Below are 24,908 nucleotides of genomic sequence, written 5' to 3' on the forward strand. Positions count from 1 at the left end.
CATATCTATATACCTTAATAATCTTTGAACACGTTACCGAGACTCTTAGTATTGTAACCCTGATCAATCAACGTTTTATCATGGGTTGTGATTCTCTATGAAACTTTGGTAGAAAGTGTGTGATCGATTGGACTGTTAAAACTTGAGAAATGTTAACACCTGAGATAAAAGGTGCGGGAACATTGTATTGACAGAAATGTCAAGTTTACCATCGAAAGTTGAAGTCATCCCCCTTCACGGGACCAAAAGCCGGATTGTACACCATTTAAATAGGACGTAATGCAGTAGGACATACATGCTATGCCCGGATTTGACGTACGCTTCCCAATATTTGGGTGCATATTTCATATGCAACTGCACCTTTGAAACATATGCTCATCGTATATTGCCGTATTCACAAGTTCCTTTTTCATGTATGCTATGACCGGATTTGCAGACACTTCAAGCATGACTTCAAAAGTTGATACCTCAGTAAATGCTTGATCATAGAGTATTTCCATTACATGTCCTTTAATTGCAAAAGGGGATATACTTTAATATATTTATATGAAGGCCACTGGTCCATATACAGAGAAAGCTAATTTGTGCGATATATACGTACACGTATAGTACTGAAATAAAGAAACTGTGCATTAATTGATGTTATGCTATTTTTAATGCAAAACGATGATGACATGTTTTGGAGTGTTTCCTTAATCACTGTTTAACTGGTGCCAGGATACTATCGAAATCTGTATGATTTGAAACTAGGCATCGTGACACGCCTTTGAGATATGGCGTCAAAAGTCAGTAGACAAGTTCAGTATCGTATGTGTCCACCATTGGCGTTGATGCAGGCTTGACAACGACGACGCATAGACGACACTAAGCGATTGAAAGCTTGCGGAATGTTGTTCCATGTCTGAACCAACGCTTGTCCCCATTCAGCTAACGTAAATGGCTGATTCCTGACTTGAGGTAAACGTCGTTCCCTTTCATCCCATGCGTGTTCGATGGGGGGACAGATCCAGAGAAACAGCTGGCCAGGGCAGTACCGGAATGTTCTGCTGTCTCATCATATGTCACAACAAGAGCGATAGGTGGACGGACATTATCTTATCTGTCTTTGAATAAACGGCTGCACACGAGCCCAATGATTACATCTCTGTATCGAAGACCTGTCAGATTGGCATTGACAATGACAAGATGTGTCCGATCATTAGATGTGATTCTTCCCCATACCATAACGCCCTCGCCACCAAACTGTCGACATTGAACAACGCACGCGTTAGCATATCGTTCACCTTGCCGTCCGTACACACTTGCCCTGCCATCCGAGCTGTCCAGATGAAATCTCGACTCGTCAGTGAACAAAACACCATCCCAATCTTGTCTCCTGCACTGTAGACGCTGTCTGCACCAGGCAAGACGCGCCTGTCGGTGACTTTGGGGGAAAATTGCAGGCCGTCGGGGCAGGATGTTGTGCTCCCTCAGTCGGTTCCGTACAGCCTTGAAACTGCTTGGACGTTAGCCAGGAATGGTCCGAGCAGTCAAACTGGCAGTCTGGAATCGATTCCTTAGATGGTTGTCTTTCTGACGCGACGTGACGCGTGGACGACCGGTCCTACAAAATTTCTTGTGTTTCGATGGACACCAAAATATCTGCCCACTTCATTTGATGACATTCAGAGGCTAGAGAATAACCAATATCAGGTGTGTGAACTTCAGGTGTCAAAAAGCACGCAAAAAGTGAGTAAGTTCATTTTGCACAAAGCGCACGTGCCACGGGAGATGCTTTGCTACATGTTTATTTAGGGTTATTTTCATAACTTTTCATATAACTTATATTTTATGCAGTTTTGTGTTATGCACATTTACTTTTTTCCGTTAGTACATATTATATTTCTGTGCGTCTCTAATCGACATAAGGTGGATTTCGCTTACTTTATCGATAATAACATTAGCAAGTAATTTACCTTATCTGTCAATCATGATGAATTTTGTGTGTGTGCAGAGCGAGTGAGTGAGTTAAGTTTTACGCCGCACTCAGCAATATTCCATCTATATGGCTGTAGATAATCGAGTCTGGACCAGTGATCAACAGCATGATCATCGATCTATGCAACTGGGATACGATGACAAGTGTCAACCAAGTCAGCGAGCCTGACCAACCGGATCCCGTTAGTCACCTCTTACGACAAGCACGGGTTATTGAATGCTAACCGCACATAGAAATATAAGAGCGTCGATGAAAATATAATACAACCAGAAATATTGACAATTTAAAGATTGTATTTTTTTAATATTATTTCCACTCATTACTCACGTATTAATGTGAATATTAGCAGAACATAACTCCAGATTCAAAGACAGGTGAACAGTTAGTATTTTGTCAAGTCACCATCGGCAGCAATGCAGGCTTCAATGAGGCGGGTCATACTACTGATCAAAGAAGTTCGAAAGTCGTGGTCCAAGCTGTCCCAATATCGGACCACCTCTTCTTTCAATTCAGCAATATTTGTCAGATTTTTCTTATTGACACTTTCCTTCATAAGTCCCAATACATTTTCTATTGGATTTAGGTCAGGGCTATAGCTTGTCCAATCTAATAATGTCATATTTTGGGTCCGAAACCAGGCCTGTGAATGCTCTGAACGATGTTTTGGGTCGTTGTCCTGCTGGAAAATCCAAACATTTCTATAGAACACGTGAGCAGATGGAAGTAAATGTCCCGCGAGAATATCTGTGTACCGCTCACTGTTCATATTCCCTTCAAATACACAGAGGGGCGTTGTCCCTAACACAGATATGCCAACACACATGTTAAATTTCGGACTGTACTTTTGGCGCTGATACAAAGGTTTTTCAGTTTGTTTGGTCCAGAAATTCAATGTATTAGGAAACAGCCACACAGAACTTTCATCTGAGAAAATCACATTGTCCCAGTTAAAATTTCTATATTGTAAGCACCAGTTCAACCTTCGCTCCTTTTGTTCAGGTTTCATGATCGGTGATGGAATTCCTCGACTTTTCTGCCAATCCATTGTATGCAGCTCAGTTCTAATGGTCTCCTTACAGACAGCCACAGTTCCTCTATCAATCATATCCAGCCTTAACTCCTTCGGGGGTTTTTAGAAACAAGAACACCAAGCCGCCTCCTGTCACCGACAGTCAATTTTCTGGGCCTATCTGCGCCTCCCTGGTGCTCAATGCCATATCCATTTGCAATATTATTCAAAACACGATAAACAGTGGACAAAGGGATGCCTGTTCTACTTGAAATCACTTAAGCTGATCTGATGTCCTTGTTATAATACTCTAAAATCAACTTCCTCTTCTCTAAACCAGCCATACTGAGGATCACTTAAAATGTCGTCTGCGAGCAAGTAAACAAAGTGGGATAGCTCTTCACAAACTAATGAAAAAGGATTAACGGAGTTGTCTTTCTTGAATGAAACCAAGCACTTGATAGCTGGCCAAGGTTGTTTATACTAGAAATCCAATTAAACATATTCCTAAAATTCTCAATAATTTCTGGTCATACTATACTAGCCACATAAAGAAACTGTGCACACAGAAAATGCCTTCAGAATTGAAATACAACACAGCAGACGAAATGATGTAGGCACTTTATAAGCTGAAGTATCGGACCTCAACAACATGTCAAATGAACATGAACAATATCCGTAACGATGACGTCAGAAGTTCAAAATTGAGTAGGGGGGTCACACGTCGAAGTCACAAAGTCAACAACGGGTATGGCCACCGTGTGCGTGGAGCACAATAGTGCATCGACGACGCATAGAGGCTATACCAAATGAGCATTGAAGGCCTGGGGAATGATCTGGGGCGTGGTCACTGCTGTCTGGAACCTGTGTCTGAGATGAGTCACCCGAATCCATCTGTCCTGTCATGGCGTCGTTACGTCGGGAACGTCCAGAACGTGGGTGGTCGGCGACGTCATTACTGTTTTGATAACGCCTGACCAATGCAGATATCATGTTACGATGGCATTGGAAATGTGCTGCCACCTGTTGTTGGCTCATTCCTGCTCGAACCATTCCAATGCCTTCATGACGTTGAACAGATGTTAATCTTGGCATGATGTGCATGTGACTTCTCATGTGAATTTGTGAACGTTTGAATGACCAAAGATCAAGCTTTCGACAGTGACAGCAATTTCAGAGTTTCACATGTTGTGTGCAGCTCCACAGGCTGCACGGGCAGTAACACATTGCAAGGTCATAGGCCACCGTCAATGACGACACGTCGCCTGGCACGTGCATGAGCGTTTAATTGTCTCCAATACTTGCTATGTTCACAAATGTGTTTATGTATGAAGACGCCGTGTGCCTATGTTTATATTTTATGTGTGCACAGTTTCTTTATGTGGCCAGTATTTATTCAGCCTGCAAAGGAAACTATCGGGGTGAAAGTGGATCTCCGAGACATATGCTTGTATATACCTGGATACGTCACTGACGTGGATGGTGCACACCACAAGAGCCTTAGCTGGTAATATAATGCAGTTATATTCTCTTATTGCTGGTTCTGGTGGGTAAATATACCCTTATACACGAAGCTATAGTTGCACAAGTCTCGAAGGTAATAATTAAGGTAGTAATAGTTTAAATGAAAATTTCTAAAAAAGATCTAAATAACAGACTGGCGTCCTTACACTGTACTTGTACTGTTCTCTTATCTTAACTTGCTTTTTACAGGATAGAATTACTATACAATGTATATCCATGGGCTAAGCATTCAGAACTGTCATGGAGCAAGGCTAACCCGAAGCTTACGTTACACTTCTGGTTTAAATTACCATTAAAATGCATAGAAAAAAGCTGGGCCACAAGAAGCATTGAGAACAGGGGGAAGCATGTACAATTATAGGGAATAGCTATACTCGATACTCACAAACATGGTGTTTTTAATAATAATAATAATAATAATGATAATAATAATAATATAGAGAGATTTATATAGCGCCAATATCCAGATGAGCTCAAAGGCGCTTTCGTATGAGTCTGACAAGGAAAGAGTCACTCGGAACTTAACATGATTTGAAAAAGAATGTTTTCAACATTCTCTTAAATGCATAGATTTTCTGTGCACTTTTAATGCCAAATGGGATGTTGTTCCAAAGCATAGGACCTGCTTTTGAGAAACATCTGTCTCCGAATGTCTTTGTCCTCGTACGTGGCACAACTAGTAACTGGGCACTACTAGAGCGTAGGGAACGGGAGGGTGGATGGCACTGGATCAGTAGTTTAAATGAAAATGAAGTTTAATGTGAAAATCTTTCGTTCACAGTGATGAATGCTTAGGCAACGTCATGGCCTGTCGAAAATTAGTAGATATAGCGTCTGCCCTTCTCGTGAATGCTGCAGCTACTCGCGATTTGATTACTTGCCTGTGTTCTGCTCAGTTGTTTGAGTGATCGATACAGTGTCACATGATCAGAGCGATATATCAGGTGTAGTGAGCGAGTGATTTGGTGATCTGGGTTTTACGCCGCTTTTAGCAATATTCCAGCAATAACACGGCGGCGGACACCAGAAATGGGCTTCCCACAATGTACCCATGTAGGGAATCGAACCCGCGTCTCCGACGTGACGAGCGAGCGCTTTAACCACTATGCTACCCCCACCGCCCCATAACAGGTGTAGGCTGAGATAAGCATAAAGACATATACATGTTAATGAAGGTATGTAAACAATGTCTTGAACACGAAACATTCCTGTCTGTAAGATAATATAGAAATACAGTTCGTTCTACCTCCATGTACAGTGTAATACAGTTTTGCCCTGAACTATTATAGTTAAAGCTGGAGGACGCTTGAGTCCGAGTACTGTACTTTATTACACTATACAGGGCGGTGGGGTAGCCTAGTGTTTAAAGCGTTCGCTCGTCAGGCCGAAGACCCGGGTTCGATTCACCACATGGGTACAATTTGTGAAGCCCATTTCTGGTGTCCCCCGCCGTGATATTGCTGGAATATTGCTAAAAGTGGCGTAAAACCAAACTCAGTCAGTCAGTCAGTATTACACTATACATGGGCGTAGAGGGAACTTATTTCTTTCTAAGATGCCAAATTTAATACTTACCGACGATAAATCTGAGGCAGAAAGCAAACAGTAAACGACGGTGTCGGTGACCTGAAGTAACAATTCTGGTTCAGTGTGGACGGACGTACTGTTCTATTGACGTGCCTGCCCCCTATGTTCCGTGGAAACAATGATAAAAGTTTGAAAAGTTTTTACGATCGGATTAAATATCTTTTCTTTAGTATTTTAATTAAATCTGAGATTATCGTTAACGATATGGGGCAACATGAACCTCGCATTTCTACTTCAAATGTAAATTTAGATCAGTACATAAAATGAAGCTGACATTCCAAGGATGCATTGTGGGACTATGGACAGTTAAGGTGCGTTCTCACGGTGCGACTTGTAGCAACAACACCCGAATCGTAACGATTTGAAATCGCATACAACTATATAGTTGCAGCCGAGTTGTAAGACATAGGACTTGTCCTAATTCCTACTACAGTCGCAAGCACTCCACCAATCAAATCGCTTAAATCTGTGTTCACCTCGGAGTGACGTCCCTTTTGTTTTGTGTGGACATGTCGGAGACACGACTGAAAAGAAAATTGACCTTACCAGAGAGGAGACTGGACCACACCGATTTTTCAGTGACTGCGATATGTACACTGACATTGTCGCTGGCGTTTCTTCTTCATTCGACGATTCGATGTTGCCGAGTCATACGTGAGAATCTTGCGAGATACGAGTTGCATGCGACTTAAAAAGTACACAAAAAGTCGCTTTAGGATCTTTGTTTACTGCAACTCGTATACTACAAGTTGTTACTACAAGTCGCACCGTGTAAACGCACCTTCAGCGAACATTACCCTGTCAATGTGTAATTGATACATTTCTTTCCGGTGAAAAGTTAAACATAATTTTTTCACCAGTGATGTTAGCCAACTGCAAACAAAGAAACGGGGTATTACGGAGTGGGATGTACTGTAGGAGACTGCACTAGGCAATGACAACTGACATGCATCGTGACATTCGTGACCAACTCGTGTTATTCCGGGACAAGCCGAATAGCGACTCGTGTCTTCTTGGAGGTTACGGAAAGGGGCGAGTGGTGACGAATGGCATCGTGACGGTTGTCATGAGAGGGCAGACTAGAATGGCGTAGTGACATCATTACAGTGTGACGTAATGCAAACAATGTACTTTATCGCCTGATAAAGCCTTTGAAGCATCTAAGCGAAGCATCTTAAAATATGCAACACAAACGCGGGGCTCCATAAAAATCAGATGTCATATTTCATGTCAGTAACGCCCAGTATCCAAAGCAATCAGGTGAGGTGAGATGAATTTGGGTTTAACGTCGTGCTTGAGAATATTTCGCTCATATGGCGACGTGCATGCGTGTGTATGTGTATGTGCGGCTGCTTGTACTAGCCCAGACTGAAGCTGGTTTTATAGTGCTAGCCCACTGAGATGCCATGCCGCAGTGAAACATAAATGCCCCACATTATACTGACTCCGAGCCGACCAGTCCTGGTTGTACCCATTAATGCCGAGCGCCAGGCAGGGACCAACAAGTACCATATTTTAACGTCTTTTGGTATGACGCGGTCGGGGATCGAACCCGCGACCTTCCGCTCTCCGGGCGGACGCTCTAACCACTACACCACGGAGGCGGTCCCAAAGCAATCATAAGTTCCAAAGAGAATAATGAACGTGTAAGTAACAACCATATGCATTCCTCTCTGTGTGTATCAATTTATACATGAGGAGGGCAATACAACCGAAGAATTTCCGAAGGCCTGGATTTTCTGCCTAACAAAAAGTACTGTCGGAAATAGAAAAAAACTGTTTTTAGGCTGTTACTCTGTATCACTAAAATTTACACAATTGCAAATAGCATATGTCGAAATAACCCGGCCTAACTGGGCGTTCGGAGGGATGCGTAATAGGATATCCAGAAAAGCATGTTTACTCGTAAAATCGGGCAAACCTTAGAAAAAATACGAATAGCTGCTGAAAACGATAGATCAAACTATAGATGGCAATTAGGTCGCTTAGCCCGGTATGACGACGGACCGTCGACTCATATGGCATGAAATGCATGTGCTGCTTACAGGCACAAGGGGTCATCTCAAAGATATTTTACGTTTTTTCATGTGCATTGAGTATGTCTCTATTGATTATCTTATCTTAGCTGATATCTCAGTTCCCCAGCCCGACCCCAACCACCGTCTGCGACACCCGTCCTGGGTTTGCTTTTGAGACGACCCCTCTTACCTGTTTCTTTTTATAGTGATAGTGAGACGCCATGGTAGCTAAATCCTTAATAGTTTCAGTATGAAGTTATTATTTTAACGTCTATAATCGTTATAATGAAGCTAAGTCTAATTTCAAAATGATCATTTAAAAAGTGTCCTTTGTAATACAATATCATCGCACACTAATTTGCATAAAGCCATGGTCTGTTCTGAGTAAGTCGCATTGGACTTAGAAAAAAACCGCATTGCTCATTTCTGCACTAATCACTCCTGAGTAAAATCCTTCTTTTACGTTTCCTATCTCCCTCCCACTGCGACTGATGTTAGGCCTAACTTAGTTTAACAGATATTTCACACTTTCACATATTAACTACCTGAATTGTAGATTTGAATGTGAAAAAACCCAGTTTTTTTCTATTTCTTTAGTACTTTAGTTCTATGTATAGTACATAGAAATGACATGTGAAATGTGGAGAGGTTGCTTTGTATATATATATATATATATATATATATATATATACGCACAAAATGTCCAAAGTAGTACAGGTGTTCAGTCATAAATATTGCATAGATAAATAAAAACAGAATGCCTTTTTCTCCATGTTTCGTTCTTTACTCTTCAGGGAGAACCGCTGGTGTTTCATGTTAGACTCATTATATTGCTTTCATCAGTGCTTCAGGTTTCTTTAATATGACACCATACTTTCATCAGTGCTTCAGGTTAGTGTCGTATGACACCATGCTTTCATCAGTGCTGAAGGTTTCTTTAATATGACACCATACTTTCATCAGTGCTTCAGGTTAGTGTCGTATGACACCATGCTTTCATCAGTGCTGAAGGTTTCTTTAATATGACACCATACTTTCATCAGTGCTTCAGGTTAGTGTCGTATGACACCATGCTTTCATCAGTGCTTCAGGTTTCTTTAATATGACACCATACTTTCATTTGTGCTTCAGGTTAGTGTCGTATGACACCATGCTTTCATCAGTGCTTCAGGTTTCTTTAATATGACACCATATATACTTTCATCAGTGCTTCAGGTAAGTGTCGTATGACACCATGCTTTCATCAGTGCTTCAGGTTTCTTTAATATGACACCATACTTTCATCAGTGCTTCAGGTTAGTGTCGTATGACACCATGCTTTCATCAGTGCTGAAGGTTTCTTTAATATGACACCATACTTTCATCAGTGCTTCAGGTTAGTGTCGTATGATACCATGCTTTCATCAGTGCTTCAGGTTTCTTTAATATGACACCATACTTTCATCAGTGCTTCAGGTTAGTGTCGTATGACACCATGCTTTCATCAGTGCTTCAGGTTTCTTTAATATGACACCATACTTTCATCAGTGCTTCAGGTTAGTGTCGTATGACACCATGCTTTCATCAGTGCTTTAGGTTTCTTTAATATGACACCATACTTTCATTTGTGCTTCAGGTTAGTGTCGTATGACACCATGCTTTCATCAGTGCTGCAGGTTTCTTTAATATGACACCATACTTTCATCAGTGCTTCAGGTTAGTGTCGTATGACACCATGCTTTCATCAGTGCTTCAGGTTTCTTTAATATGACACCATACTTTCATTTGTGCTTCAGGTTAGTGTCGTATGACACCATGCTTTCATCAGTGCTGCAGGTTTCTTTAATATGACACCATACTTTCATTTGTGCTTCAGGTTAGTGTCGTATGACACCATGCTTTCATCAGTGCTTCAGGTTTCTTTAATATGACACCATACTTTCATTTGTGCTTCAGGTTAGTGTCGTATGACACCATGCTTTCATCAGTGCTGCAGGTTTCTTTAATATGACACCATACTTTCATCAGTGCTTCAGGTTAGTGTCGTATGACACCATGCTTTCATCAGTGCTTTAGGTTTCTTTAATATGACACCATACTTTCATTTGTGCTTCAGGTTAGTGTCGTATGACACCATGCTTTCATCAGTGCTGCAGGTTTCTTTAATATGACACCATAGTTTCATTTGTGCTTCAGGTTAGTGTCGTATGACACCATGCTTTCATCAGTGCTGAAGGTTTCTTTAATATGACACCATACTTTCATTTGTGCTTCAGGTTAGTGTCGTATGACACCATGCTTTCATCAGTGCTGAAGGTTTCTTTAATATGACACCATACTTTCATTTGTGCTTCAGGTTAGTGTCGTATGACACCATGCTTTCATCAGTGCTTCAGGTTTCTTTAATATGACACCATACTTTCATTTGTGCTTCAGGTTAGTGTCGTATGACACCATGCTTTCATCAGTGCTGCAGGTTCCAGTGTTATAACACCATGCTTTCATCAGTGCTTCAGGTTCGTGTCGTATGACACCATGCTTTCATCAGTGCTGCAGGTTTCTTTAATATGACACCATACTTTCATTTGTGCTTCAGGTTAGTGTCGTATGACACCATGCTTTCATCAGTGCTTCAGGTTTCTTTAATATGACACCATACTTTCATTTGTGCTTCAGGTTAGTGTCGTATGACACCATGCTCATCAGTGCTTCAGGTTTCTTTAATATGACACCATACTTTCATTTGTGCTTCAGGTTAGTGTCGTATGACACCATGCTTTCATCAGTGCTGCAGGTTTCTTTAATATGACACCATACTTTCATCAGTGCTTCAGGTTAGTGTCGTATGACACCATGCTTTCATCAGTGCTGCAGGTTTCTTTAATATGACACCATACTTTCATTTGTGCTTCAGGTTAGTGTCGTATGACACCATGCTTTCATCAGTGCTGCAGGTTTCTTTAATATGACACCATACTTTCATTTGTGCTTCAGGTTAGTGTCGTATGACACCATGCTTTCATCAGTGCTTCAGGTTTCTTTAATATGACACCATACTTTCATTTGTGCTTCAGGTTAGTGTCGTATGACACCATGCTTTCATCAGTGCTGAAGGTTTCTTTAATATGACACCATACTTTCATTTGTGCTTCAGGTTAGTGTCGTATGACACCATGCTTTCATCAGTGCTTCAGGTTTCTTTAATATGACACCATACTTTCATTTGTGCTTCAGGTTAGTGTCGTATGACACCATGCTTTCATCAGTGCTGCAGGTTTCTTTAATATGACACCATACTTTCATTTGTGCTTCAGGTTAGTGTCGTATGACACCATGCTTTCATCAGTGCTTCAGGTTTCTTTAATATGACACCATACTTTCATTTGTGCTTCAGGTTAGTGTCGTATGACACCATGCTTTCATCAGTGCTGCAGGTTTCTTTAATATGACACCATACTTTCATTTTGTGCTTCAGGTTAGTGTCGTATGACACCATGCATTCATCAGTGCTTCAGGTTTCTTTAATATGACACCATACTTTCATTGCATTGCTCAGGTTAGTGTCGTATGACACCATACTTTCATCAGTGCTGCAGGTCCTTTCTTTAATATGACACCATACTTTCATTTGTGCTTCAAGTGTCGTATGACACCGCTTTCATCAGACATCAGGTTTCTTTAATATGACACCATTGCTTTCATTTGTGCTTCAGGTTCGTCTCGTATGACATCATGCTTTCATCTTTGCTCCCTGGTTTCTTTAATATGACACCATACTTTCATGAGGGGCTTGGGTTAGTGTGGTTAAAGCGTTGGCTCGTCACTTCAGACCCGGGTTCGATTGCTGCAGGTTCCAGTGTTATAACCCATTTCTGGTGTCATCAGTGCTTCAGGTTCGTGTCGCATGACAGCGGCGTAAAACTAAATTCATTCATCAGTCGTCAAAGTCGTGTGTTATGACATCATGCGTTCATTTCTTTGCTCACTGGTGTAGTTCGTCCCTGTGGTATGACATCATGCGTTCATTGCTTTACTCCCTGGTGTAGTTCGTCTCGTATGACATCATGCGTTCATTGCTTTGCTCCCTGGTGTAGTTCGTCTCGTATGACATCATGCGTTCATTGCTTTGCTCCCTGGTGTAGTTGATTTGGCATCTTACAGAAGACGTTAAAGACAGTACTCCTTTGTACCCAACCTGGAATTACGTTGATCCACCAAGGACAGGTCAACAGGGAGTCAATATACTGTACCATAGTGGGCTGTCACTACAGCACTAGTCCTGACTAGCCACGTGGCTACGTACTATGTACCGTGTACTGTCAAAAAGGTACAACATGTACCACTCTACCACTCACTCATTATAATCAGCTGAGAAATAAACAGATACCAGATTACCGGACTAGTACATGTAAACACACATACGCACACACACACGCACGTACGCACACATGCAAATCACTGTAAACTTTTGAGGTCACTTGGTGTTTCAATATTCAATATTTTTCTCCCATACTGTTTGTCTAAACACTGTCTGCATCCAGGAATGATTGTTTCCTCTCAAGAAATCATAGGATTACGACATGTTCAAAGGAAGACATTTTATTTATATTCTCGAAAACAATTGTTTGCAATGTGAAAATAAAAAACAATAAACCATAAGGTCATATTTGAACATATACTTAGCATGTAAATGCTTTCCGTATACAAGGTTTTCATGCCCTATATCTTGTATCATCTTGTTACACATCACACAACGATTATAATGCGTTCCCTGAGATAATGGACATTCGTGTGTTCATCATGATAACAATAAACTATGACATTCGACAACCAATATATGAAGACAAAATAAAAATATATTGCTCGTGGACAAACTATTAATGGGCCACGTTTGATTTTTTGTGTGTAAATGATGTTGACTTTTCGGCGTAGAAGTATAATAATATAGATGAGCCAAATGTAACCCTGGTAGCTGACGAAATATTACTTGAACTAGCAGAAAATGTAATCGGGTTCGGTTTCACAAAGCGATGTCGCATCATTCATAAGCTCATATAGACCTACGACAGGCGTAGCGCTACGACCACTTTGTTGAAGGGGCCCTACTCTACGAGTATGTTCCTCAATTGAGGTCTCACTGAGGATATCATAAATGTGGGTGTCATATCTGAAAACACAGAGCAATATATAGGGCCTGTAAGTCTCGCGAGGCGCTACTGCCGGTTCCCAGCTCCCTTTGCGCGCGCCAACTTGGTTGGTCACGAATGTTGCGATATGCGAGACGGGGCCCAGCTTACTTCCGGTACCAGATTTCCGGTGACAAGCGTATGTTCAAGAACGAAATCTGGTTCAAACTGCGCGAACAGCAGTCTGTAAATAATCGAATCTGGACCAGACAATCCATGTGATAAAAAGCATGAGTATGAATATACGCAACTGGCATACAATGATATGTGTCAACCAAGTCAGCGAGCCTGGTCATGGGATTCTGCCGCTTTTACATGTAATAGTAGGTAACAGTCCTGGAAGGATTACTCTGGAAAACGTGGAATTATCATCACTGGTCATGTACATGCACAAGAATAATACTGTCAATGTTTTACACCACACGCTAACAACACTATCATACTCATATGTGTTAATAGCTATTGACTGCAGCGTTGGCACAAAAAGTATTATGCGATAGTTATGTTCATTACCTTCAATGTGGGGTGGTGGGGTAGCCCAGTGGTTAAAGCGTTCGCTCATCACGTCGATTCCCCACATGGGTACAAAGTGTGAAGCCAATTACAGGCGTCCTCCGCCATGATATTGCTGGAATAGTGCTAAATGAGGCGCCAAACTAAACTCACTCACTCACTCTTTTTTCCTATACGAAGGAAACAGCACCTAAGTTCAGCCATTTCGTTTTCACCAAATCCCTTTATCTGAAAGCTCTTGGATGTAGTTTAGTAAAATCTGCACCTTCATCTTGTTTATCCCCAGACCGTAGTGAGCACCATCAAAACTCATCACACCTTCCGTCAGATTGAACGTATCAAACACAGGAATACCCCATGACGTCAGATAGTTGTTGATAATTGTGTTATACTTCAGAACACTTTGGTAATTCTGTTGAGGTATCCGTGGAGTTTTTAGAATTCCCGGAGCATGAGGTCCCGCCCATAATACCCTCGGCCATGCTTGTTTGGATTTAACAAGAGTGTCTAGCAAAGGATGCAAATATGAAAACATTACGGGTCTTGGATTATAATTTTCATGAATGCCTATACCAAGGATTAGAAGGGATTTACTGGTGTTTGCTAAGCTGTGTGTAAGTCTTGGTAAGGAGGCTCCGTTTGCTGATGCTACTTGTTCGTTGAGGACGACGTTCACTGTTCCATCGCAGACTGACACCCGTCTGTCCAACCAGTTCCTGCACACCTTTTCAGTAAACATGTACATTCCTCGGCATTCCTTCTTTATCACTGGAACAAGAACAGTCACACAATGCATCACTGGTAGACATGACATGCACCGACAAGTGCGTTATTACAAGAATCTGAGAAAGAAAAAACACACCAGATCAACAGCAAACAGCAAAAGAAATATTTCAAAAAGATCTGGATATAATTGGACACAGTGGTGCATGAACAGTTAATCTCAGACACTAGTTCGTAAATATAAAAAGAAAATACTAAAGGGCTTAGGCTTAGGCTTGCCTCACACACCAACAGGACAATCAAATACATCTGTAAGAACATTGTTATTGTACGAACATAGGCTTTAATATTTAAATACTTTATTAAGTTTTATCCGTTTTTGAATGGAGACCATTAAAAACATACCATAGTTTATGTCTCGGTACTGAATCTGAATTAAATGATTTTGAGAAATCTACAAAACAAGCGTACGATTTGCCACCTTTCCTAGGAACATAGTTACAAATTACTGATTGAAGAACAAATACGTTGTCTGTGGTGGTTATAGCCTGCTCTAAAACCTGCTTGTTTTTCGTTGATCATATCCAAAGTTTTTGTCTCAGAGTCAGTGCACGTGATTGGTCTACAAAAGCAAATTCATGCTTCGGAAACCTACTGCAATACATGGGCCTTGAATGTTAACCCAGATATTTAATTTACTAAAAAAATGATTTTAAAAAAAAGGATAAAAACTGTAAAAATCAGAAAAGTGAACATATAAATCAGTTACGCTTGAGATTGTTACTTCCCAACTGTATCTTGGCGTATTATTTAGTACGACTCTAAATTGGTCCCTCTTTGCCGAAAACACTTCAAGTAAGGCAAAAATGCTTTAGTATATATTACAAAACGCCTGTGTTGCTTTAAAGATTTGCCATATGATATTTGCTTCAAAATATTCGACTGTAAGATATTACCTATATCATTATGCTTGTCAGAATTATGGGGCTTTCATAAACTTGGAGAGGGTATTACTTTATGCATGTAAACGATTCCTTGGTTTGCGAATGTCTACACCAAATACAGTTGTCTTTGGAGAAACTGGTAGATATCCTATTCATGTGTACACACTTACACGTTATATTTCTTACTGGTTAAAGCTCATCTCAATGCCATCTTCACGGTTGCCATCAAAAGCTTACAAAATGGTACGTAATCAATGTTTAAACTAAAGCGCCGAGAGTAATAGGTTGAATTCTGCTTTACATGTGAAAACAGTTCTATTTAGATTTAGTCAAGGATGTGCGTGGATATGGCAGGAAGTTGGAAATAATGAACATTTTAAAATTTACTTGTAAGAAGGAACAAATATTGCTTTATACAGGAGTGGCATAAAACTAAATAGTCCCTGTACTTATTCCCCGTTTAAAGAAAATGTCATGTGTGAACCATTTATACGCTACATCAATGTTAAGAAAGTAAGAATAGCCTTAACACAGTTTAGTTCAGTTTAGTGTCATTTAAGGTGTTATAAGGGACATTTTCATAACGAACCTGTTGTGTGCAAATACTGTAAATTAAATGTCCTGGAAGACGACTACCATGTCCTGCCAATTTGTGATCATTATAGTATCATTAGAAGCAAATATATCCACAGTTATTTTACGAAACATATGTTTATCCAGCTATTGCAAAGATGGAGATGTTCATTACAAGAATCTAAATTGCCCAAACCGAGCGGTGGTGAGAATGAGAAGTATGATAGTCAATGGTCCGCTATGAAGACGCCCGTTTAAATGAGATCGTACTTCAAAATAAAGCAATGAAAAAGGTGAATGAGTGAGTATGGTTTTACGCCACCTTTAGCAATATTTCAGCAATATCACGGCGGGGGACCAGAACTGGGCTTCACACATTGCACCCATGGGGGGAATCGAACCCGGGTCTTCCGCGTGACGAGCAAACCACTCCGCCGCCCTAATGTAAAAGGTTCTGAACCATACGATTGATCAGGTAATGACAGAGTTTAGGATTAGTTTTGACAGATTACAATGTCTTTTGGTAAAAAATAACGATCTTTGTTCATGTGATTACGTTCATAGATATATCGCCTTAGTGTGAATGAGTATAGTTTTACGCCGCTTTTAGCAATATGCCAGCAATATCACACATTGTACTCATGTGGGGAAACGAACCCGTCCCTTCGGCGTAACGAGCGAACGCTTTAATCACGAGACTACCCCACTGCCCCATATCGCCTTAGAAAGGCTGGTGAACGTCATGAGTTTAGATGCTTGATTGGCATTTTAGAAGATGATATTTGATGAACATAGAGATTTTTTCTGGGTTACATCTTCTTTTTATTCTCGAGTACAACGTTTCAGGGCTTGTTCTGGCCCCATCATCAGGTAAACTGAACAGTAACTTATTCACTAACATTCCTCTAGAAGAATCCCTAGCAATCCTACGATCCCGATTAGAGTCCTGTATAGACCATATCGACACAAAACTTTCCATCGACAGCATCATCAGCCTTGTATCCAGCTGTTTTGAAACATCCTATTTCACATGGCAAGATCAGATATATCAGCAGATTCATGGTCTGCCCATGGGATCTCCACTCTCACCTCTCATAACTGAGATATTCATGACCAACTTTGAGGAAATTGCTCTGGCTACTTCACCATTCCAACCACTATGTTGGCACAGGAAAGTTGATGACACGTTCTCTATCCTAGACAACCATCATGACCCCAATGCACTCCTAGATCACCTCAACAATCAACACCCTAGACTTAAGTTTACGATGGAAACAGAACAGCATAACAACCTCCCTTTCTTGGACATCGCCATTGACAACTCAAACAACCAGCTCATCACGTCGGTCTATCGGAAACCTACCCACACAGACCAATATATTCACTATCACTCAAACCACCATCCCCAAATCAAGAGAGCAATTGTTGCCACACTTGCGAGACGCGCGAAAAAGATTTGTAGCCCTGACCTACTGCAACAAGAAACAGACCACCTGATGACAACATTCATCACATACAATGGTTATCCAAAGAACCTTGTTGAAACCACCATAAAGAAAACACTACAAGATCAAGTTCAGCCTCCTCCGAAACCTGAACCATCTCCCATCCGCATCAACATCCCGTATGTTGGGCCCATCAGCCACCAAGTCAGCAGACTCCTAAAGAAAATGGCCAGCATTGACACCACTTTCTCATCTGGCAAAACCCTTAAAACTTTGCTACGTGCAAATGGTAAGGGATGCATTCACGCTATATCCAACCCTAAAGGCTGCGTGTATAAACTGAAATGTGACTGTGACATCTACATTGGTGAGACAAGCAGACCAGTAGCTACACGTGTGAAAGAGCACAAAACTTCAGTGGACAAATCAGATCTAAAATCTGCAGTTTCTGAACACATTATGAATAATCCTGATCATGAAATTGACTGGGAAACTGAAGTCCTCTCAAAAAACATCAGTGCCTGGCGTAAACGCAAGTTGATTGAAGCTATCTTCATCAAACGCACAAAACCAGCAATAAACAGGGACCAGGGTGTCTACCTCCCAAATGCATGGTACATAAAACAATAAGACAATACCCTACCCTCGTCACTGTTCCCATGTATAAAGCATAATTTTCTATGTATACACTGCTATTACTTTACATTCTATACATTTATAAATACGTCTCTGTACATTTCTAATTCAATCAACAATTTTGTATAAGTATCTGCACAGTTCTAAATTGATCCATTAATTTTGCAGTAAATGACATCTTATATATTCATAATAACATGTATTCTATGAGCCATGTCATCTGTATCTATTGACCACCACATGTATTGCGTCGTCATAGCATTGTGACGTCATAAGCATTGTGACGTCACGGCCAGAGTTAACAGTTACTGTTCAGTTTACCTGATGATGGGGCCAGAACAAGCCCTGAAACGTTGTACTCGAGAATAAAAAGAAGATGTAACCCAGAAAAAATCTCTATGTTCGTCATGAGTTTAGGTAAATTCTTGTTTAGTCCTCTAATAGAAGGTTACACTTCCTCAATAAAATACAGATTCTAATACTTTCTTAGGGTTGAATCTCACCCGGGATTGGAACCCACACCCTCAGATTGAGATACCTAATTGCCAGCGCACACAGCTGACGAGTGTGGGCTGGCGAAAGTGAATATTTAAAGGAGATAAACATACCCTCTGAAGCTGTCTGAAGTATTGCCCCGTGTTCAAAATCATTTCTCAGCAACAATATGAGAGCCGTATAGATGTGACGTATAAACGAGTCTCCACTGATATAGAGTAAGCTCCCCTTGAGAAGACGACACGCTTCTGTCTGTGTGTATTGTTTTGGTTGGCAGTCTGGATTAACAGGTGTCCATGTAGCATATTCAGCATGAATCTGTTGCCGCATGTCATAACAGTTAGGGCAGCGACACTGCTCCTCAGTGGCCTTGACGCACATGCCATTGAGACAGCAGGGTTTATCTCCCCTTGGATTACACAGAGCACGGAACCAAAGTAAAGGATGGAGCTTGTATGACGCCATCGAATCAAACGTCACGTTTCCACAGCGACCATCTTTGCGGTCAAGCGTCATCGGTATGCTGTGTCCACCACGAGTTTTTAAAAGGAACAGTTCCATTTCCGTTTCTTCTAAGTAGGTCAGATTCCTCTTTTTCCAGCTACCCTTCAACATTGATGACAGGACATCAGGGCATTTCCTTCTGGTTCTAGGGTACACACTATCTCTTAGAACAGAGGGAAGGTCTGAAAAGGATGATCCTTCAAGATCGGTGTAAACATGAGTAGCATATATGGCACAAAGAGACAGGATGATGAGAAAGATCAGCATCTTCTTCTTCTTCCGTAAGGAATCTGAGCATAGTACCATAGTTGAAGAAGTGTTGATGCTGTCGCTGTCCCGATCTTGAGTGGTGACAAACATCATGTTTGACCTCTAAGCTCTTAGACATGCCCCTGGAATCATTCTGAAAACAATAAATATGTAAATAACTCCTTCTTAGGAGAATCAATGATATGGCGGAAGTCGTGGCGTTGCCAAACGATGTCTCTCCCACACCTCTAAGAAAATCATTACATTTCCCCCGTTCAACAGAATAACCAAACATGTATTTATATTTTGTCAGCACGATCCTGCCGTTTATTACGTCCAGAAATCGAACAATTTCATCGAAAGTATTTGAAATGTTTTCTTTCGTTCTTTTATACGTGTATATTATTACAAAACATGAAAATACGTGCAACACTAACCTCACTCACTCAGAGTCACTATGTGTGTAGTAACATGATCAAGTAATGGCCATAGTTTGAGTATAGTGTTTGACTTTTATGAAATTGAATCTTCTCATTCTAACTGTTATGCCGGGTTTAATGGTTGGGGTATCTATATGTTTGTCTTCAAATACACAAGAACATCAATGAAGCAACAACATTTGTCATTTGTGACAATTGCATGGTTGTAATAGCACAGTAGTGGCCAGGCGACATCTTGGAGGCGTTAGTCAGTCCACCTGCCAGGCCGATCTCAAGGGTCAAGTACCGACTGACACAAAGCATTATGCATCTAACGCAAAGGCGAGTGAGTTTATTTTTACGCCGCTTTTAGCAATATTCCCGCAATATCACGGCGGGGGACACCAGAAACGGGTTTCACACATTGTACCCATGTGGGGGACCCGGGTCTTAGCCACTAGACTATCCCACCGCCCCCAGCACAAAGGCGAACCACTGTCAGACTGACACGCATGGCGTTTCTTTACAACGCAAGTATTATCAGTCGGGTGTATCCCAGACTTCATCCACAAATGCAGCAGTGACTGACCACCGTCTCGCTTGTTAAACTGGCACCTGAACCCTGCCGCAGGCCATGGTCATAAACCCGCCCATGACCGTGGTATTTAAGCTGTTACTTAATTTATGCTGACAGCAATATGATGAATGTTCTATATATTGTCGACCTTGTCCTTTGGTCTATAGACCAAGGTGTCTTTTCGACTTAGCTTTAATGGTCGACCATGACCCTGGACCTACCTGACTGATTCCTTAATGCTTATTTTTTTGTAAATGTGTATGTTAACGTACACACATAAAAGTAACTGTATAAGAGTGCAATCCCGACTGTATATACGTATTTAACTAAACTGCACTTCCGGCAATATAAATCAGATTAAAACGGCAAAATTTGCGAATGTACCTAAGTTTCTCTTATTGTCTAGAAAATCCATATACGAGAGAGTGAATGTGTTGTGATTTACACCGCTTAAGGCAATGCTCGAGCCATACCCAGATGTGGATTTCACACATAGACACGCACGTGGAGAATCCAACACTCCTTCGCCCTCGCCCCACACAGTCCCTCTCAAGACAACATGCATGCTCCATCAAATTACAAAAACAAAAAATGACTTGCGGTTGATTTAGGGAAAGGTAATCAATACAGGCCAACTTCCACCGAAACACAAGTATTGAACAACGTTACAAGCTCACAGGACGCGTTAATACTCCATAAGAATACTTTAAGGCTGTCGCAGCAAATCCAACACAAACCTTCATCAGGACGTTTCCGTGGTCAGTGCTCCTGGAATTATCGTCCACTGATCATGTAAGTACCTCTGGCTAACCTTCCTTCTGAGGTAGTACACACTTCTTCACACACTTAACCTTGGCACCATACTGCGATCAATGCTTGGCTAAAAGTTACATATGAACCGGGGACCCATGAAAGATTTATACGCTCTTCTCGTCCAACTTCTGCTACCCAAATTAATTTGATCAAATATTGATGAACCTATATTCCTTATCGTGTTCATAACATGCTGGTGCTAGTGGTTTGCTCCGGTTGTTGGTGTTAGCGTTTTTGCTGCGTTTGTGGTGAGGAATTTCGGCTTGAGTGAATGAGACGAGTTTTACGCCGCTTTTATTAGCTGTTTTCCAGCAAAATCATGGCGGTGACACCAGAATGGGCTTCACACATTGTAACCATGTGGGGAATCGGACGCGTTAACCACTTGCCTATCCCATTGTCCCTATTTCGGGAAGACATTACTTGAGAACAAAACAGTTGCTTGTTGTTTATATATGGATTCCCCGCCATCTAGCTAGACTATTGCTGAGTGCGGTGTTATACAAAAACGGATGTTGATTCTTAATCCGAAAGGATACATACGGGTACGTATACTTTTTTATTGATTTATTTAATTTTAGTGACTTGAATAAATCAACCCTTCATTTCGTATTTTGGCTTGGCCATGGAACCCTTTTTTCCTCGATGGTCTTGGTTGATCATCCTCTTCATTAAGTGATAAACTCACTAATCTCTACATGATATCCGATTAATACAACACAATAACAAAAGCCCATTACCACTGACACCAAAGAGGTGTAAGCTAAATTCTCATTGAACTCAGTACCAGTGTCCTCGGTGTTCAAATATTATCATCTATATAAAACCTCACTTACTTTAGAACCTTATCTTCTAGATCTACCATCAAAATTTCGTATCTGGTTAACAAAATTAAGAACTTTTAATCATAGATTACCCATTGAAACGGGACGATGGTTTAATATTAATCTAGAAAACAGAACATGTACAATTTGTAAAAATAATATTATTTGTGACGAGTATCATGCTATTTTATCATGTACACAGCTTAATGTCGAACGTAAGAAGATTCTTCCCTCTTATTTCTGTAATAATCCACATATGGACAAATTTATCTCACTTATGAAATCAAACTATACCCCACTCCTATTGAAACTTTCACTTTTTGCTAAAACTGTGCTTAGCCACTTCTAAATCAAAATACCTACCCATATGATATTGTATTTAAACGACTGTATGTTCTCTATATCATTCTGTATGATTTTCGAGAATAAACAATTCTGTTCTGTTCTGTTCGGTGTTCAAATTAGCGTCACGGGCCGGTGGGGTAGCCCAGTGGTTAAAGCGTGCGATTGCCCACATGGGTACAATGTGTGAAGCCCATTCTTGGTGTCCCCCGCCGTGATATTGCTGGAATATTGCTAAAAGCGACGTAAATCTAAACTTACTCAAGGTAGCGTCTCAAAACGAATTATATATACAAATACTGCGATATAACACTATGTTCAGGGGTCGGTATTTGTAAACAGAAATAACCATTAGTCCTATCACCATTACGAGAACAGTAATCACAATGTATCTAATATACAAAACTTAATTCCGATTCCGATATTCAAATCATTATTGAGAATTGATAAAAGACGTTGGATATAAAAGCGAGAGAGCTCAATAGGAATGAAACAGTAACGCAATCTCATACTCAAACATATTGTAACGAATATTTGATCTTATCTGAACAATAACTACAGCTATTTAAATAAATGAATCACACTTTCCTAATATCACACAAAGGGAAGGGTAAACCAGAACAAACCTTAATCCACGAAATATGAACAGTCCGTCCGCTCCGTATCCTTCTTGTCTGTGACAATACAAAGTGTCCCTTCCGTTGATGACTGAATGTCAATCACAGAGAACATTTACCACAGCTGTCCGTATCAGCAATAAATCAACTAACATGACAGGTCACCCCGACTGTCACAATTGTCAGGGAAGGTAACATCAATGATATCCGAGACATAAATGGTGTATTTATACTTTGTTTAGTGTATCCCAGATGCCCTCATGCCTTCCGGGTTCGTAGGAACTTGTCCGACAAAAGAGCGGACAGAGCCTTAGGCCACGTCACAGGCGGCTGGCAGCGGCAATGTTAATCCTAATGAGGGAAGGCTCTTCACGCAGTCCCGATACCAAGGCTTGTCTAGACAGTGCATGTTTTATTGCATATAAATTAGTACATGTGTGAATTAACAATACATTTTATATGTTAATATTTAATTACTGTATTGTTCGTGGTCATCACCTATTATCACATCATACGAAACGTACGGTAGTACCGTAATTCTTTCACGGGCCCTTTGCAAATGTTACGTAACGCTTACGTATTGTTGGCACAATGTTTTATGACGTAATGTTGACAAAATTGACCCTACCACTTTAACTGGTCACACAATGTCAAGGCTTCCCACACACTCAGTGTCAAGGACACACATCACACACTGGACACCGCGACAACAATCAATGACCCGTCAGCCGCCTATCTCGCCTCCTTCAGTCTTGTAGCCCTATCTTTCAACTCACAGTTAAAGTTCAACACCCTTTTTCTATAGTATATAGTTCCCTATATATTAACCTTGCTGCCAAATTCGTAGGCCCCAATTATGGTTTACGCTCTCATTTACTAGACATATATAATAGATTAAGATAATCTCCTCAACAAGCCCAACTCGCCCCCCTCGTCGGTGACATAGGCCACAGTCTGAAACAGACGTTAAACTCCAAATGATGATGATGATGATGAAACAAGAAGAAAGAATACAAACCTGACAGTAAACATAAATCCGAGATAACTAAGTGCTGACCACGTGGTTCCCACAACAGATCAAACCTTGATGCTCGGACGGGCTGACCTTTTGACATAAGGGCAGCATTTATATTTTTTGTATTTCTCATCGCCCGACCGACCCTTCTAATTTTACTGCCGCCCCCCAAAAAGACAAAAACAAAAACAAAACAAAACAAACAAAACAAACACAAAACAAACAAAACAAATAAAATAAAATAAAATAAACAAAAAAACAACAACAAACAAAACCCCTCAAAACAACAACAAAACAAACTAACAAAAAAAACACCAAAAAAACCTTTTTATTTCATTCCAATACCGCCGACTCGAACCTAAAACGTACCGCCTCATCATATAAAATGTTTATCTACAGTACAACCAGAAATTATTGAAAATTTAAAGATTGTAATTTTTTTATTTTCTTTCACTCATTACTCACGCATTAAATGTGAATATTAGCAGAACATAACTCCAGATTCAAAGACAGGTGAACAGTTAGTATTTTGTCAAGTCACCAATGCAGGCTTCAATGTGGCGGGGCATACTTCTGATCAAAAAAGTTAGAAAGTCGTGGTCCATGCTGTCCCAATATCGGACAACCTCTTCTTTCATTTCAGCAATATTTGTCAGATTTTTCTTATTGACACTTTCCTTCGTAAGTCCCCAAACATTATCTATTGGATTTAGGTCAGGGCTATAGCTTGGCCAATCTAATAATGTCATATTTTGGGTCCGAAACCAGGCCTGTGAATGCTTTGAACGATGTTTTGGGTCGTTGTCCTGCTGGAAAATCAAAACATTTCCATAGAACACGTGAGCACATGGAAGTAAATGTCCCTCGAGAATATCTGTGTACCGCTCACTGTTCATATTCCCTTCAAATACAAAGAGGGGCGTTGCCCCTAACACAGA

General features: G+C 40.7%; 1 protein-coding gene across 1 annotated transcript; it reads right to left on the reverse strand.

Moving 5' to 3' along the window:
- Positions 1-13,948: 13,948 nt before the first annotated feature.
- On the reverse strand, positions 13,949-20,158 carry LOC124266241. The gene is made up of 2 exons (XM_046701060.1): positions 18,724-20,158; positions 13,949-14,562 (listed from the first exon to the last, which is right to left on the reverse strand). Exons 1-2 carry the CDS (start codon positions 19,475-19,477, stop codon positions 14,006-14,008), a joined length of 1,311 nt encoding a protein of 436 aa, XP_046557016.1. The 5' UTR covers positions 19,478-20,158; the 3' UTR covers positions 13,949-14,005.
- Between the last annotated feature and the right edge of the window lie 4,750 nt (positions 20,159-24,908).

Source organism: Haliotis rubra, unplaced genomic scaffold (assembly GCF_003918875.1).
Source record: "Haliotis rubra isolate DU_JTF1 unplaced genomic scaffold, ASM391887v1 Scf10, whole genome shotgun sequence".
In the NCBI taxonomy this organism is placed as follows: domain Eukaryota; kingdom Metazoa; phylum Mollusca; class Gastropoda; order Lepetellida; family Haliotidae; genus Haliotis; species Haliotis rubra.

Bases quoted from the DNA above. Each gene is read 5' to 3' on its own strand.
- LOC124266241 (XM_046701060.1), bottom strand. From the start codon at position 19,477: ATGATGTTTGTCACCACTCAAGATCGGGACAGCGACAGCATCAACACT. The intron at 14,563-18,723 runs GTATGTTTATCT...TTCTTGTTCCAG, and splicing joins ACTTCAGACAGCTTCAGAGG to TGATAAAGAAGGAATGCCGA.